Genomic DNA, 18,538 nt, shown 5'->3' with positions numbered 1-18,538 from the left:
ATTGTCTCCCATTCTTCCTTTGTAAAATAACACCTTAGGACTTACCTGAAACCAGTTTATAGTACAACAATTGACAAGCGCTGGGAACTTTCTCAACCTGTTGCGGAAAGCATCTCCAATAGGACTCATTGCTAAAACTACATGTAATTGATTGCGACAGCGTTCAATAAACATGTTGAAAAGTGCCAATGGACTCCCATCAGTCTGCTTTGACTTATCTTTTTGACGATCAATTAGACGCATACGTTCACAAACTTCCTGTTTCTCATCTACGGGAAAGAGATTTGGGACTTCTCCTGCATTCAATAAATTGTTGATGTCTTCCAGAAATGATTCCTGTTTAATCTGAGTGTCAGTAAATAAAAACACGCCTTGCATTTCACCATCAGTGGCTTTACGGAATATTTGTTTTAAATCTTCATGCCATTCATAAGATCCATAACTCTTGGATATTTCCACTTGAAACAAAATGTAGTCAGCCATATATGCTGCAAGCCGGGTTAATGACTGACGACCACTGCCTCCAACTCCCACCAAAAGAGCATGGCTACGTGGCTGCTTAAGAATACGGGAAATTCGACAGACATGCTCGATTGCAAATCTGAATATAACCAGATTCATTGGCTTTTTACTAAGATTATTAAACTCCTCCAAATGATTCTCAACCACTTTCTTTAAACTGGAGAAATCAAGGACCTCCCGATATCCCTTGTCTCCACCTTTTGGATCACTAAAGTCACAAAACATAAGACTACGAAGTTTGTCTTCCATCACTTTGTCATCACCATTAAAGTCTAGGTGTTTGAAAAGTTCATCAAAGTTCTCCTTCATCTGATTTTCCGTCACTGTTTGGAGACAATCAACAAGCCAAGCTCGATCTCCATCATCTACCAAACGATCATAATACACCCGTAAAACCTGTATTTGGTTATAAAATAATTGGAATTAATTTTGATTATTTTTTAAAACTAATTTTGATCAATGAACAGAAATAAAAATACTGGCATTTGAATAAAAAACTTCTGCACTTTTCAAAGCAGATTATTCATCAGCAGCTGCAGAAATGATCAAAACCATAATCTGTACCTACCTCGGAACAGGGGACCTTAGCCGATGATTACGCAATGTTTAATTCCATTGACAATTAATCATCAAGTGAACACTCTCCAATGCTATTTTAGATTTTAAAATCCACAGGAAAAAACATGGTAAAAAAACTACGTGAATGCTTTTTTTCAAAACGATGCCCAAGTTTTTCACTGTAACTCTGTACACATGACAATATATCTAAATTCTGTGGCCCATGCCTAAAATGTAGCAAGATTTAGGCAATGTTCAGCCATGAATTGATAAGTGTGAAATAAAAGTCATGCAATAAAGTGCCAGAAAATAACCACCTCCAACAAGAGATAGACTAATCACCTGACTTTGTTATTCAATGACATTACAATTGCCAAGACCATAACTAGCAGCCTCCTGAGGTCACCATGATCAAAGCTCAACAGGATCAGTGACATAAATTCTGTGGTTACAAGAAGAGAGCAAAAGCTGAATATGTGGTGATGAGTGACTCACTTCCTAAAACCCAATGCCTTTCCACTATCTGCACAAGATGAATAAGTGCTGCCTCAATAACACACAACCAGCTCAATACCACTCAGGACAAAACATCCAACTTCATGACACCCTCCCTGAAATCCCAGTCCTTCCATCACCAGAGCACAATGGCGAAGCCAAATCCATGACCCCTCATACCAAGATGGATGTGCAGAATACATTGCTTAAATTGGAGGATACTCCTCCAATATTGTCTCTCTTTGGAATTCTTTACTTCTAAGGATGTTTGAAGCAGAGTTTTTCAATATTTTAAAAAGAATAGATGTTCTGAAATAGGGCATTCTAAGAGTTAAGGTAAATTGTCATGGCACATGTAGGTATCAATATAGGAAAGAAGCGAGATGAGGCCCTACAAACCAAATTTAGTGAGCTCAGAGATAAATTAAAAAGTATGATGTCCAAAGTAATAATCCTGTGTCAAATGCTAATCAAGTAAAGAATAGAATATTTGGAAAAATACATAGCAGGAGCAGTTGTTCTGAAAGGGGGTGGGGTTTAGATACTTGGACCGTTGAAACTGGTTCTGGGGGAGTAGAAACTAGATGGTCTACACATGGGCATGTCCAGAATCAATGTCCTACAGGGGATTACTGGCCAATAGTGTTGGGGAAGGTTTAAATGTAATGTAAATCCATGCAGAAAGAAAGAGGGAAGTTATACAGAGACTGGAACAAAAGTTAGAAAAGTGAAATGTACAAGTGAAATGGAAAAGATATGAAGATTATAGATTCTAAATGAGTGTAAGGGCATTTTACCTGACTACTCATAGAATTTGATACAAGGTCAGTCAATTTGTGGCACAAATCAGAATGAAGGGGTTATTTAGTGGCCATGAGAGAAACGTGGATGAAGCATAGAAATGATTGGGATTTAAATATCATAGAAACATAGAAAATAGGTGTAGGAGTAGGCCATTTGGCCCTTCAAGCCTACACCACCATTCATTTTGATCATGGCTGATCATCCACTCAGTACCCTGTTCCAGCTCTCTCTCCATACCTCCTGATCCCCCTAGTCACAAGTACTAAATCTATTAGGGGTACTGGGTAATTTGGAACGATCAGCAGGAAGGTAAGGGAGCTGTGGCAAGGATCGGATCAGGGAAATAGTGAGAGACAATACAAGATATACGAAGCAGAGATCAGGATTAGTAAAGAGATTAAAAGATCACTGGAGGAAATTGGCTATCGGCTATGAAATAACAATGTTTCAGTAGCCCAGCCAACAAATATCTGATGCATGAGAGAATGGAATGGCATTTGTCATGGGGAACTTTGACACACATAGATTGGGCAAATCAGATTGGCTGAGGCAGCCTTGAGGAGGACTTTGTTCAATGTATTTGTGACAGGTTTTGTGAACTACGTTTCCAAACCTACAAGGGAACATGCTATCTTAGATTTAGTCCTGTGCAATGAGACAGGTAAAATTAATGATCTTGTAGTTGGGAATTCTCTCTGAAAGAATGATCACAGCATGATTGAATTTCTCATGTAAATGCAGGGTGCAATCGTTCAATCTAAAATGAGAGCACTATGCTTAAACATAAAGATTCAAACAGGATGATGGAGGAGTTAACAAGCGTAGACTGGGAACACAGACTTGTATGGTGTAATATCTGGGGAACAGTGGTAAACCTTCAAATAAATTTTTCACAGTGCTTAATGAAATGTTATTCCAGTTAAAGGGAAGGACAGTAATGAATAACTAAGGAAATAAAGAAAGCCATCAGGGTATCCAACTAAAAGCTTATGCATAGAGTTGCCAATCTTCTTTCTTTGGCTTAGCTTCGCAGATGAAGATTTATGGAGGGGTAGAATGTCCACGTCAGTTGCAGGCTCGTTTGTAGCTGACAAGTCCGACACGGGACAGGCAGACACTGTTGCAGCGGTTGCAGGGGAAAATTGGTTGGTTGGGGTTGGGTGTTGGGTTTTTCCTCCTTTGTCTTTTGTCAGTGAGGTGAGCTCTGCGGTCTTCTTCAAAGGCGGTTGCTGCCCGCCGAACTGTGAGGTGCCAAGATGCACGGTTTGAGGCGATATCAGCCCACTGGCAGTGGTCAATGTGGCAGGCACCAAGAGATTTCTTTAGGCTGTCCTTGTACCTCTTCTTTGCTGCACCTGTCTCGGTGGCCAGTGGAGAGCTCGCTATATAACACGATCTTGGGAAGGCGATGGTCCTCCATTCTGGAGACTTGATCTACCCAGCGCAGTTGGATCTTCAGCAGCGTGGATTCGATGCTGTCGGCCTCTGCCATCTCGAGTACTTCGATGTTAGGGATGAAGTCGCTCCAATGAATGTTGAGGATGGAGCGGAGACAACGCTGGTGGAAGCGTTCTAGGAGCCGTAGGTGATGTCAGTAAAGGACCCATGATTCGGAGCCGAACAGGAGTGTGGGTATGACAACTGCTCTGTATACGCTAATCTTCATGCGGTTTTTCAGTTGGTTGTTTTTCCAGATTCTTTTGTGTAGTCTTCCAAAGGCATGATTTGCCTTGGCGAGTCTGTTGTCTATCTCGTTGTCGATCCTTGCATCCGATGAAATGGTGCAGCCGAGATAGGTAAACTGGTTGACTGATTTGAGTTCTGTGTGCCCGATGGAGACTGAGTTGCCAATAGTGGGAAAATAAATGATCAAGAAAACTTAAGAAGCAACAAAGGAAGGACAGATTATGAAAGTAAACTAGCACAATATATAAAATCAGATAGTAAAAGCTTTTATAATGTACAAAGCAGAAAAAGGTAGCTAAAGTGAATACAGGTCCCTTGCGAAGTTGGGAGGGGTCATTCATATTGGGGATGCAGAAATCGCCAAGGCTTTGAAGGACTATTTTATTTCATTCTTCACAGTAAAAGATATTCTCTATCTAACATGTCAAAGAGTGATGTTAAGAATGCAATGGGAGGACCTCAACACAATCGCTATCAGGAAAGAGGTAGTGCTGAGCAAACTAGAAGGTTTAACGGTAGACAAATCCCTGGTCCCGATGGAATGGCAAAAGTTATAGTACAGGTACTATAATTTACTGACATTCTCCGGACTCTGGGCAGGTTCTGGTGGATTGAAAGACAGCAGATATCACTCACTGTTTAAAAAAGGGTATCGGCAAAAGACAGGTAACTATAGGCCAGTTAACTGTAAAATTGCTCAAAGGAAGAAATAGTGGGACGTCTGGATAGAAATTTTTCCATCAGGCAGAAACATAATGGATTCAGGAAGGGAAGGTCATGTTTGACAAATTTACTTGAGATCTTTGAGGTAAATGTAAATAAGTAGATGTTGTAGGGAAAAAAAAACTAGTTAGTTGTGAATTTCCTACTCACTGCTGCATGTACAGTGTGGAACTCTGGTCGATAGTTCCGTCTCCAGACTGCTTAGTTGAAGTGAATTAAAATATCGCCCTGTGTCACAGGTTCATTTTAAAAAAAGTGATCCCCTGGATCACTTGATCTCTATTGCCCAATCAGCTTCCTGCTGGTCTGAGTTTTTCAAATTCAACTCCCTAAGTCACCTGACTCCAATTGCCAGGTGTAGCCTTCAGATGAGAAGGCATTCAATAAGGTTAGATAAGAATGCAGAGTGAAGATTACAATCAGATCAGTCATGATCATCAAATAAAGGAGCAGGTTTGAGAGGCTACTCCTTGTTCATCTGTAAGTAAAAAGAAAAAGGGAAGATGTGAACACCATAACCTGTACCTTTCTTTCCAAGATGCACACCATTCTAATTTCCTCATTATCACTGATCTACATCTTGGACCACTTTACACAACTGCACTGTGAAGACCTTCACTGGATTAACTGCAGAGGATCACAAGGGCAGCTCATCACCACCTTTTGAAGGGCAATTAAGGATAGGCAATAAATGCTGATCTTGCCAGTGATGCCCTCATCATGAAAAAGTAATAAATAAATCTGTTGCTTTTGTAAAAAAAATGAAGCATCTATTGGTGACTGAAAACCATTCTTTTCAGATCTTTGAAGGTCCACATTTTGTATCAATAATGTTAACAACTTTGAGAAATTCAACGACTTAAAAAAAAACACGGCTGGCTGCTTTGGGGGCTGATGCACCATCAATAACTCCAAAAGACTGGAAGTTATGTAAAACTGAATAGTTTTTATACACAATGGAATGGGGGCACATACATGCTGGTCGACTGTCCTGAATTGGGGAAGGGGCTGTGGAACAGACACCTTTATTCAGGGGTTTGTGATAAGAGCCACAAGTACAGTCAGCCAATGGGAGTGCCCAAACAGTTAAATATACAAACAGTGGTTTACCACACCTTGTTTTTAATAAGAATTGGGCATGGTGAAGTGCATTAGATGGTATCATAAATTATCTTTCAGGTGGTCTGATCTAGACCTGCAACATAGTAGTATTGACTGCGTTGCAGCGATGGGATCATGGATGGTCTGGGGGAGCCTGTATGCAGTCGTCGGCATTGGTTTGATGGATGCATGGCGATGAGTCTGGCATGGCTTCCGTTGGGGACGGGGGTTACATGCCATGGCCCTGGTATATCATGGTTAGGGGGGTGCGGGTGATTGGTAATGATCTCAGGAACCCTTGAGGGACCCAGGACCCTAATAGAGACTGGCTCCTCGTGCCCATCAGGTACACCACATAGGCATATTGGAGATTGGCACGGAGGAGGTGGACCTTTTCAACCAAATGTGGTTCCTCACATTCTTCCAGAGTCGGACTGCCCCTGGGGACATCAGCCAAGCCAGCAGTGTGGTCCTTATTCCAAGTCTTCCTGGGGAGTGGCACAAAGGAGTGATCTGATTGAATGCAGTGCCTCAGGGAGGACATATTGCCAGAGGGAGACTGGAAGGCCTCTAGACCGCAGGGCTTGGAGGGTGGCCTTCCAAACGGTAGCATTCGCCCTCTCCACCTGCCTGTTCTCTCGGGGGGTGTAGCTGGTGGTTCTGCTCATGGCGATGCCTCTAGACAGCAGGTACTGGCACAGCTCGTCTCTCATAAAGGAGGGCCCCCAGTCACTATGGATATAGCAGAGGCACCTAAACAGGGAGAAGAAACTGCAAACAGCCTCAAAGACTGTGGCAGTTTTCAAGTCTGGGCAGGGGATGGCAAATGGGAAACATGAGTACTCATCGATGATGTTGAAGAAGTACACGTTGCAGTCAGAGGAGGGAATGGGTCCTTTAAAAACAATACTCAGGTGTTAAAAGGGGTGGGTGGCCTTTTTCAGCTGCACTCTATCTGGTCAATAGAAGCGTGGTTTGCACTCCGTGCAGACCTGGCAGTTTCAGGTCAGATTGTAGGTTTTGATAAAGTGGAAGAACTTGATGACTCCAGGGAGGAAGAGATCGTTGTGGAAGTTTGCAATTGGTCTATTTGTACACTGGCACATGTTCTGTGGGATAAAGTATCTGGGGGCTCATTGAGTTTCCAGGGCCAGTACAAGATATCATAATTATACGTGGAAAGTTCAATTCTCCACCTCAATATCTTATCCTTTCTAATTTTACCTTACTCCTGGTTGTTCAATATGAAAGCCATTGCACATTGGTCAGTCAGCAAGGAAAATCGTTTGCTGGCTAGGTAGAGTCTCCAGTGCTATATTGCCTTGACAGTGGCTTGGGCCTCCTTCTCAACAGAGGAATATCAAATTTCGGAGCTCTGGTGGTGTGGGAAAAAAAGGGGATGGGTCTATCTGCCTGGTTAAGTGTGGCAGCCAGAGTGAAGTCAGATGCATCGCTCTCCACCTGGAACAGGGTAGATTCATCTATGGCATGCATCGTAGCCTTGGCAATGTCTGCCTTGATGTGGCTGAAAGCTGCACAGGCCTCTGGTGCCAGGGGAAAGGTAGATATAAGGAAAGGCCAAGCCTTGTCCGCATAATTGGGGACCCACTGGCCATAGTAAGAAAAGTTCAGGCACCTTTTCAGGGCTTTGAAGCTGTGACAAGGGGGACTTCCAAAAGCAGGCACGTGAGATTGGAGTGAGAGCCAATGACTCTGTTCTCCACGACGCAGCCAAGGATGGCAAGGCGGGTTGTGCAAAATATGCATTTACCCTTATTGTATGTGAGGTTAAGGAGTTTGGCATCATGATCCTGCAGGTTGTGGCTGCAGATACGGGAATGATGCCTGCAGCTCATAATGGTCTAACATTCAATCCATTTTCCGCTGGAAGACCGAGACCCCACTGGTGATGCCAAAGGAAACCCTCAGGAAATGGTAGAGGCGGCCATCCACCTTGAAACCAGTGTATTGGTAGTTCACCAGGCAGATGGGAAGCTGGTGGTATACTGACTTTAGATCGATGATGAAGAAAGCCCAATATTATGCAAATTGGTTTACCATATCGGATATGCAGAGAAGTGGGAACACATCCAGCTGCACATATCTGTTAATGGTCTGACTGTAGTCAATAACCATCCTGTTTTTCTCCCCATTCCTCACCATCACCACTTGAGCTCTCAAAGATCTGGTGCTGGCTTCAATGATCCCTATTGAGTAGCCACTGCACCTCTGACCTAATAAAGGCCCTGTCCCCAGCACTGTGCCACCTATTTTGGGTGGCAATGGGGTTGAGATTAGTAAACAAAAATGGAGGGGTAATCTTGAGAATTGAAAGTCCCCAGGTCGTGTGCAATGGGCAATGGGCAATCTTCGGTTGCTGGCTGGAAATGGTGGGGAAGAGGCCAGGGGATTTGTGCTGGTGGAGCGCAGCGGGCAATTTAAGAACTGCTGGTAACAGACTGTGGGGGGTGGAGGGCCATCATAATCCATCATCACACTTTTAAGTGGCATTGGAAATCCAGTCCCAGTCACGTGGCAGTGCATAGCTGTGACATCACCAGGTGTTTAAAGTCTGTGCCCCACACGGTTAGGGTCACTATACAGTAGCTGCGGATATCAGCCATATGGGTCTTCGAAACCAAGGAGACTTTGTGACTCACTGGTCTAACCATGAGGGAGTAGTGCTGAACCGTGTCAGGGTGGATGAAGCTCTTTGTACTCCCACTATCGAATGGACAGCTCCATGTGGCTGTTTACCTGGATGTCCATCATTGATCTGGCGAGTTGATGAGGACTACCTTGATCCAGTGTGATGGAGTCCAGTGTCAGGTCACTGAAGCTGCAGTGGAGAATTCACGTCTTCAGTCGCAAGACGGTGGCATCCAAGATGGCAATCCCCACAGCTTGCACACTGTGCTGCTGGGTCTTGAAGATGACTGTGTCCAAGGTGGTGGCCCCTCATGGCTCACACGTGGTGCTTCTGGGTCTCAAAGATTGCGACATCTAAGATGGCGGCCCCACAGGCCTGCAGGTGGAGCTGCTGGATTGGGGTGACTTGGACTTGTACACCTTCACATAATATCCTTTTCTTCCCTTAGTTAGAGCAAACTGTGTCTTTCACCAGGCAGCATTTTCCTGGGTGCTCACTCACGCCACAGAAGTAGCACTTCAGATGCTCATAGAGTACAGCCGCTGTGGTCAAGTCACAAGCGGATGAGACGATATTGGTGTTAGGTGCTCACAGAGAACAGTGGCTGTGGTCAGATCATTGGCGGGATGTGGCAGTGGCAGCACGTCCCAAAATGGCGGTGTCCGGGGCAACCATGAAGCGGCCGCATTGTCGACCAATGGGTCCACCTCTAGAGGGCCACCTCTAATGTGCCTGCCATTTTGACCACCATCTGCAAGTTGAGCTCACCTTTCCCCAACAGTCTCTGATGGATGTAGCTCGATCTGATGCCTGTGACATAGGCATCTCTAATCAGGTCCTCCATGTTCTCCTCAGCTGTCATGCTCTTGCAGTCGCAGGCCCATCCGAGAGTTCGCAGAGCCCAGAGGTACTCAGCACTCGATTCTCAGGGTCGCTGTTTTCAGGTAGCCAGGAGGTGTCTCACAGAGATCTTGTTTACCTTCCTCAGGCACTGGCCTTTCAGAATGTCCATCGCTTCCAGGAGTGATGCAGCATCCCTGATCATTGAGTATACCAGGGGGCCAACCCAGGAGAGTAGTATCTTTAGCTTGTCGTTCTCTGATTGAACAATGGCAGATGATGCCAAAACATCAAGATGATGTCAAAGCAACGCAGCCAGAGTTCAAAGTTGGTGCAGATTTCAGATGGTTAAGGGTCGAACTTCTCCATTTTTAGGATCTGCTCCATTGTTTAAAAAAAATGTATTGTGAATAAAATTGATGCACCATCAGTAACTCCAAAAGGCTAGAAGTTATGTAAAACTGACAGGCTTTTATTCACAATAGAATTGAGGTACATCATGCTGGTCTACTGTCCTGAACTGGAGAGGGGGATGTGGAACAGTCACCTTTATTCAGGAGTCTGCCAATGGATGTGCCTAGACAGTTAAATATACAAACTGGTTTACCACAGGGGGATTTGCAAAGTGTACTTGGTCGAATATGAAAACCATCAGCAGTGTAATTTTCTGGCATAACTATTGGATACTGCGGCATGCCAGCCTTAATAGATATTGATAGCAATTTTGACTGATGATGAAAAACCGTAAAGCCGAATATTCAATGGCAATCTGCATTCGAAAACAAAATAGTTCCTGTTAAAATTCAGCAAAACAACACAAAACTGACACAAGATTTGAAAGTATAGTGAACTATAAAGAGTAGAATGATAGATTTCAAGTAGATTCAAACAGGCTGGAGGAACACACAGACACCTGACAGAGAAAAGGTAATGCTTGGAATTGCAAAGTATTTGTTGGAAATATTTAAAGTAATATTTACTAGAGGCCACAATTCTAGAAGCAGTGCAAGAACAAAGAAATCTAGGGGTATTAGTGCATAGGATGTTGAAAGAAGTAGGGCAGGTTAATAAAGTGGCTAAAAAGCAGATGGGATTCACCACTTTATAAGTATAATAACAAGGAAGTTATAATGAAATGTTATAAAGCACTGGTTTAACAATAACAGAAGTAATATGACCAATACTGTGCCCCATGCATCAGCAAAGTGTATAATCTTTTGAAAGAATGTGCAAGAAATTTACTAAAATGATTTAGGGGTGAAGCTTGTTCTCTTTCAAACAGAAGAGGATCTGATAGAGATACTTAAAATCAGTATTGATCACAAAGTTAGAGAGAAATTGTTCACGTCGGGGGTCAAGGAACATAGGATGTGGAATGCAAGTTATTTTAGTAATCAAAAGTAGTGTGAAGAAACATTTTTTAGGTTATCAGCGCAAGGAATAGATCGCCAGGGGTTGTTGAGAGGCAGATTCAATGGTAGTGTTCAAAACAAACTATGTAAAAATGAAAGTAAAGAATTTGCATTTGCCGTGGGAGAAGGACAGAGGAAGTGACCAACTTTCACCAGCCTGAAATTGAGCGGTATAAACCACAAGGGCTAAAATCCCTCCTTTTCTCCAATGTGCTCTTCTCCCTATATATTCAGATTAAACTAACTGCACCCTCTCTTGCCTGGTTTCCCTTCACTATTCTCCAATTTCTTTTTCTACACAGTGCAAGATTTTTAAAAACTATGGAAATTCTAAATGATAGTCAAACAAAATGCAAAAACAATCCAAGGAAATTACAATACTGATTAAATGCTAACTTAATTTTTTTAGAATTTCTTATGTTTTGACGACTAATGATTACAAGTATAACATTGCATTCATATTTTAGTATTGCTTGCAACAAGTGAATGGTATATTCATGTGTTTCTGAGAAAGTACACAAAATTGGAAGCACCAACAGAAATTAGGATCAACCATTTTGCAACCACAGTGAAGAATAAATATAGCAACCAACAGCCTTCTGAGCAACATGTTAACTATATGTTTTTATTACTCATCACACTGAAGTAATTAATCACATCTCAAAACATAACTATATTGCTTTCCTGTCTATCTGTGGCAACCTTCCACCCTTTGCTTAATAAGTGATTATCTACCTTCTATCTTAAAAATATTCAAAGGCTCTGCCTATCCAGCCCTTTGAGGAAGAGGAAGATGCTTTAAAAAGTGTCTCCCCATATTAGATTTTTCCAACCTGTTTTCTTCATCCTCTAGATCTTATAATCAAATCACCTCTCACTCTTTTAAACTCCAGTGGGCACAAGCATTACCTGTCCTCAGAAGATCTATTCCATTTATTAGCCTCTGAATTACTTCACCTGCATTGACATCCTTCCTTAAATAAGAAAACCAATTCTGTATACTATTCCATATGTAGACTCTCCAATGTCTGATATAATTGATGCATAACCACCCTCCTTTGTAATTAATTCCCAATAAATAGTAACATTTTGTAAGGTTTCTTAATGAGTTGCTATATCCTTGTACACAATTCATTACACTTGAATTTACCTGCACCTAGATCTTCAATCTCTCATTATTTCAATAAATGTATTTTTATATTTCCAGCCAAAGTGGGCAATTTCACATTTCCCACAATACTCCTTTGGCCTTGCCTGTATTCTTTTGTAGCCTCTTTATGCATTCTCCTCAACTTACTTTGTCACCTATTTTTGTGTCATTAAAAATCTAATCATCATAGATTTTGTGACCTCGGAATCCTTCAAAAAATTGAGGTTGCTGCACAGATCCCAATAATTCAACACTCTTACATCTTGCCAGTCTGAAAAAGATCATTTATGCCCACATCGTGCTTGCTGTTACCCAATCCATCTCCACACATCACATCCTACACTTTATTTCTCACAGTAATCAGTGATGTGATATCTCATCAAATGCCTTCTGAAAAATCATCGATGGAACATCCAGAGGTTCCTCTTGATGCAGAGCACATTGCTTTTCAAAGAAAATGTCTCAAATATAATCCTCTTTCACAAATTGTATTGGCTTCATCTTGAATTTGATAAGTGCCCTGCTGTTATGATTTTAATATTACCTCATAAATTATTAGTATTTTTTTCCAAGAGAGCTGAAGCAAACTCGTTGAAAATCATGCTACAATTGCAAAGGACCGGATCAACCCAACGGGAGTAAAAATATATTTACCAAAATGATCTAATATCCAAAAGATTGAAATGACAGCGAACAGAGGGTTCTTTGTGCCTAAAGAGGAATCTAATTGAGTGTTTAACTTCTTTAGATTCAATGTGGGAAGTGGAACTCATTTCTTCCAATGAAGTGTTTAAAAGAAAAGAGCATAACAACTTTAAATAATGATCATTCAGGCGGTATTTCTTCACACAGAGTGAATTATTCTCCCTTCTCAAATCCTCTTACAGGTAAGTCAATTAAAAGTTTCAAAATAATTGTTAGATAGCTAAAAGTACTTGAGATATGAGTTAAATAGAATTAAGATATGATCAACTGTGAACTAGAACTCTAGATAAACATGGAATAGACATCAAAGGCTGACTGGCTCACTATGTTGAAGTAATAAACATTTTCCTCAGGATGACAATTTTTTTTTCAATTTTCACATTTGTCACCACAACTTTCTTTTGTACAAGTAACTCACCAACGAGAACATTATTTTCAGTAAAAATTAATCAACAATAAGCAGATGTCACTCCATTGAGTATATGCAAAAATAATTCACCTCATGAACCCAAAGACGCTTGATTGCAGCTGGAGTATCTGTTGTCTGTGGACTGGAAAGACACACCCCTTGAATAACACGGGAGAAGTCTCGTAGATTAAAGAGATAGTGAGATTTGGCTGGTGTTGGGAGGAGATTCTTCATTGCTTCTTTGTAAACATATAAAGTGGCACTAACAATTTGTGCAGTCAGAATTTCAAATTCTGGGAGGAAAGTAAACCTAATAAAAACATAATTGATGCAAAAAATGTATATTATAGATATAGTTAAAATGTATACTTTAAAATTTAAGGAATAACTTTCTCAGTAGAAAAACATATCAAAAATAAGTGCAATGAGTATCGTATTACTTTTCTCTACATTGCACTTTATTTAAAAAATTAATATAATTATTGTAATATTTAATTTGTATTTACAAGATACAAGAGCAGAAGTAAGCCAATCGGCTTGTTGGGTCTGCACTGCCATTTAATCGTGAACTGATCCTCATCACTCAGCCCACTCCCCAGCCTTCTGTCCATAACCCTTTATGCCCTGAATAATCAAATACCTGTCAATTTCTGTCTTAAATAAACCCAACGATCTTGCTTTCACTGCCGCCTGCTTTTTTTCTATTTCTTATGTTTACAGACCATGCTACCATATATCCTGTGGACTGGTTTCTGGTGTTCAGAACAAGCAAGGAAGCAAAAAGCTACAGTGTTTTAATTTCCTATCCAAGTGAAGTGAAATTTCTCACAGCACTGTGCCGCAGCCCTGGAAACAAGCAAGTTGGTCCTCATTGTCAGTGCAATATCTTTTCGGATCCTGCCCCTCATAATCCAGAACCCTTTGATACCTCTAAAGAAGTTTGAAATTTGGAAATTGGGAAACTAGGCATTTTACCGTCTTTGAACTGGTGTCATGGCCCAGTGATCTCTGGCACAAAGGGTATTCAAATATTCACAATTCAATCCATGTTAAAAGAAATGTTAATCAGATATTCAGAGGAATAATTTGAGGCAGAAGATGCAAATTGCATTTTAAAAAATGCATTAATAAAATCCTCCTGTCTCAATATTGCATATGTTTTTTTATTCTGAATGTTGGTTACAGTACATAGGCAAGTGAGGGAATTTATGCTTCTTCTTCCAGAAATAAAACCACAAATAGAACACTTATTTTTATTTTAAATATAAAACAAAAACTTGCCATTATGGGAAAATTGTAGCCAAAATGTGAAAGCAAAAGACTAATAAAGGCAAAAAAGCAAAAGAAGCAAGATTAGTCTAAACCTTTTTAATAATTGTATTTCTATGTAGATTGAGATAATTAAAAGCTGAAAGTCATTGAAAAGTAATTATCCACTTCAATTCAACGTTCGTCTTAAAATGGCAAAATATACCTGATGCTGAACTGCCAGTTAAGGATCCGAGAGAAAATTATGTTCATAGTCTTGTCATCAAACTCATTAATAGTCACAGTATTAAAATGTCTCATGAATCGTGGTGTAATTGGGTTTCGACCACCACCTAAGCATAAAATAAGTTAATTATAACATTAAACAATTCATATTAAAGCAGCAAAAGTGATGCTCAAGGTTATTTTTCTGGGACTTACTGAATGCCCCCTTCATTTTATACAAGTTCTATATGAAATAACTTTATTATACACAAACTGACTTTGGTTTGATAGCTTTTCTTGTGAAGCTGGACATTAGTGATGTATGGCTAATGTAATTTTAAAAGGTGACATAAAGATGGCAGCATAACTGAAGTCATATACTGTAGCTCCCTTGATCTTGGATTCTATTTAGAATCATGGTTTAACTATCTTAATGTGTCTACTCCAGAACACCAATCCCTATCAAGCAAATACATTGTCTTTTTCATTTTCCCTCTGTGCAATCACTAATGACCTTCAATTTCATCTTGAGTCTTTCACTCATAACCACCAACAGCAAATACTTCCCAGACACCATCATCATTATACCATGAACCAGTACCTCACCGAGTTGGGCACTACTTGAACAAGACATTCAGGGTAGCAAGGCCACAGAATGGATGAATGAATATCAGTTTTGATAGCAAGAGAGGCTCTGTGGAACCATAATTGAGCAGTGCCAATACTAATTTGCAGGACATGGTTGCCAAAATAAAGTTGGTGTTCTATGACCAGAAAATTGAAAGTTACAACTTTCAATTTCAAATAAGGATGCAGGAATAAACTCAGATACTACACGTAGCAGTCACTTGATCAAGAGCAGATTAATAAGAGAACGTTATCAATGATTTTTTTTTAGGTAAATTGTGTCCAATTAACTTCTTGTATACATTTTTAAGAAACAACAGAAATGTGATTAAAATAGTTTGTAATGAACTCTTTGATCAAGTGCCATAATATTTATCTATCATGGGGCAAATTATCAATTACCAAAACTAATATTGACGCAGAATAAGCTGCTCCCTTTTGCAGTGGACGGCCTTTCCTTTGGAGAATGGGAGGGGAAGGGGATTAAAAGAATGGAAAATTGTTTTTCAGGAAGTAGATTCTTATCCTTTGAACAAATGAGAGATAAGTACAATATAACTGGAGATACGGCGCTGGCATGTTGCCAGCTGGGATCCTGCTTGGAGGATAAGTTGGGAGGCGGTTTGGGTTTACCAGGGGGAAGTGACCTTGGATATGTGATTACAGATACAATGTTAATCAAAGGATTTATAACAAGTATGTGTGTTGAGCTGCAGGAGGAGGAGAAGGAGGAAATGGGTGGTGGGGCTAGGCAAAAATGGGAACAAGATTTAAATATAAAGATAAAAAAGGAAGCATGGGAGGGGTTGTGTTCTGGAACGATGAGAAGTACAGTAAGTACGAGGCTACGTATGAATCAGTGTAATTGGTTACACAGACTATACATTACACCGCAAAAGTTAAATAAATGGGACCCAACAGTATCTGATAGATGTTTTCGATGTAAAAAAGAAATGGGAACAACAATTCATGCAATCTGGACATGTGAGAGAGTAGAAAAATTTTGGGATGATCTCAATCAGATATTAAATAAAATAACAGAAAACAATATACCAAAGAATCCGGAGATCTTTCTCCTAAGTAACATAAAAAACAAAGAATTTGGAATTGATTTGGAGGATGCACAAAAAAGATTTGTTAAGATAGCCCTAGCCGTAGCAAAAAAATGTATTATGTCAACCTGGAAATTGGAAGATAATTTGAAAATACAACAATGGTATATAGAAATGAATAAATGTACTCCATTAGAAAAAATAACATATAGTTTAAAAAATAATATTGAAACATTCGAACAAATATGGGAGCCTTACATTAAATACAATAGCGAAAACCTACCGGGGACAAACATTACCTAAGTTGATGGAAGGAGAAGGAAAGAAAAGAATGGACTCTGTAGAATTTCTGGTGTATTTTTGTTGAATGACAACATTGTCTGACTGAATTAATGCAACCTAGATTGTATACCTAAAATGGATGAGGGGGGGGGGTGGGGGGTGGCTTGGGAGGAGGGGGGGGGGGAGAAAAAGTCACTGTAAATGTGTGAAAAAGAAAAAGTGTATATTGTGGCTAATGTGATTTATGGTGTGAAAAAAAAAATTTAAAAAAAAAGGTTGAAGACCATGAAACAAAAGGGAATATAACAGCATGCACAGAAAATGAACTCAGTAATAAGGGGTAGTAGTGAAAATGGTTTGCACTGGAGGGAACTGTACAATGAAATTTCCCCAAAGCTCAGTTGTATGACTTTTTTTTGTTATATAATGAAACTGGATGTGCATGGTACAATTTCCAAACTGCATATGACATAAAGATTGGAGGTTGTGTACAGAGATGATAAGAGTAACAGATACAAGGAGATAGTCAGGCCAGTGAAATTAGCAGATGGGGGATGAAATTTAATGCTGAGAATGTGAAGTGTTATATTTTTGTGGGAAGAATGGGAAAGTATAATATAAACCAGAAGGTTAGTTCTAAAAAGAATACAAAATCAGAGAGACCAAGGGATGTATGTACAAGGGTTATACACCCTTATAAAACACAGAGAAAGTTGAAAAATGGTTATAAAAGCACATGAGATCCATGCTTTTCAATGGCAGTAGGAGTCATGATCAAAAAGGTCATGAAAATTCATAAAATGCAAATTCATTTCTAAAATAAGCATTGCATTTAATTCTAGAATTCTGTACTGCAAAGGCTTGAGAGCATTCAGAAGAGATTAACTACATTGATTCCAATGTTAAGGGACATTTGGTTGTGGTTAGAGTGGAGAAGCTAATTGTAACGGAGGACTTTTCAAGATGATCTAACAAGGGCATTTAAAATCATGAAGACATTGGTAGAAACATTTTGCATTGATATAAATGTCAAAAATGCAAGGAACAAATACTGAAATTGATTGGTAGAAGAACTGAAATGTTGTGAGAAAAATACACACCTATTACTAAAATGCACCATCAGTGGTTGCAGTGGGGCCACATTCAATTGAAGGGAGCAATTAAACATTTAAAAGGAAAGGGTTAGAGAGAGAATGCTGGGTGTGGTATTAGTTTGATTGCTGTATGGACCAAATGGCCTCCTCTAATATTGCCACCATTCTGGGATTCTGCAATGAATATATGGAAATAGATTAGGTTTATCTTTGGTTTATCCTCAGAGGTCAACCCATCACAGTGTTCAATAGACCATGATAAAGAGATTATTGAGTAGTACAGATAGATATGATCTCTGATCTTCACAATGAGAAGACATATTGTGATGTATGGGATAATCACCAGCTGATCCGTGAGATACTATTAACAGTGGAAACACTTCATTTCACTACCACTTATATCTTTATCATCTAGCAACGCTAAATCATTTTAATTATGCTGTGGAATATCCCTAATACAAAAACCATAGAAGTCCAGGAGGAACATGGCTTAATTAAAAGTGATGCCAATCTGGTGAAGCTAAGCATGGTCCATGTAAATCGAGCAAACAATATATAATAAATACACTTAACTAATTCCATAACAAATAAAATCAAAACTTTACTGTCCTGCTTCAAAATATTATGAATAGTGATGAACAATTTAACAACTAGAAATGGCTCCATTAACATCCCCACCCCTGCACCCCTGACAACAGCAGACCTGTTTACATGATTGTAACCACTATCAGTCTGAAGCAGTATGGATGGTGTATTTTAACCTGCTCCTGAAACCCTCACAGAAGCCTACCTTCAGCCAATTTCATACATTCCATGTGATACCCAGAAATGGCTGTGTCCATGGTAGGTTCCAGCAACACTCCAACTATATTGTTGTACAGTTCGGGTCCAGAGCAGCTACTCATCCCATCAAGTTGTTCCAGTACATTTTCAACAGTGGTATCCACCCACAACA

The 18,538-nt window shown here is 40.0% G+C and overlaps 1 protein-coding gene across 14 annotated transcripts in view; it reads right to left on the bottom strand.

Moving 5' to 3' along the window:
* Positions 1-18,538, bottom strand: part of dnah7 (dynein, axonemal, heavy chain 7) — a 359,684-nt gene that overhangs the window by 165,379 nt on the left and 175,767 nt on the right. For 13 of the 14 annotated variants that reach the window (XR_011356527.1, XR_011356526.1, XR_011356528.1 and 10 more), the window contains 3 exons: positions 14,530-14,656; positions 13,146-13,365; positions 46-918 (listed from right to left, as the gene is read on the bottom strand). Coding sequence is in view for 11 of the 14 variants with exons in the window: in XM_069934600.1 (XP_069790701.1) it covers positions 46-918; positions 13,146-13,365; positions 14,530-14,656 (1,220 nt within the window). In the remaining 3 variants the exon portion in view is untranslated. The remainder of the gene's footprint in view (positions 1-45; positions 919-13,145; positions 13,366-14,529; positions 14,657-18,538) is intronic. The other variant, XM_069934606.1, reaches the window with a different exon arrangement.

This window comes from Narcine bancroftii, chromosome 4 (assembly GCF_036971445.1).
Source record: "Narcine bancroftii isolate sNarBan1 chromosome 4, sNarBan1.hap1, whole genome shotgun sequence".
Lineage (NCBI taxonomy): Eukaryota > Metazoa > Chordata > Chondrichthyes > Torpediniformes > Narcinidae > Narcine > Narcine bancroftii.
The sequence above is the reverse complement of the archived record's forward strand: the minus strand, read 5'-3'. Positions and strand labels throughout refer to the sequence as shown.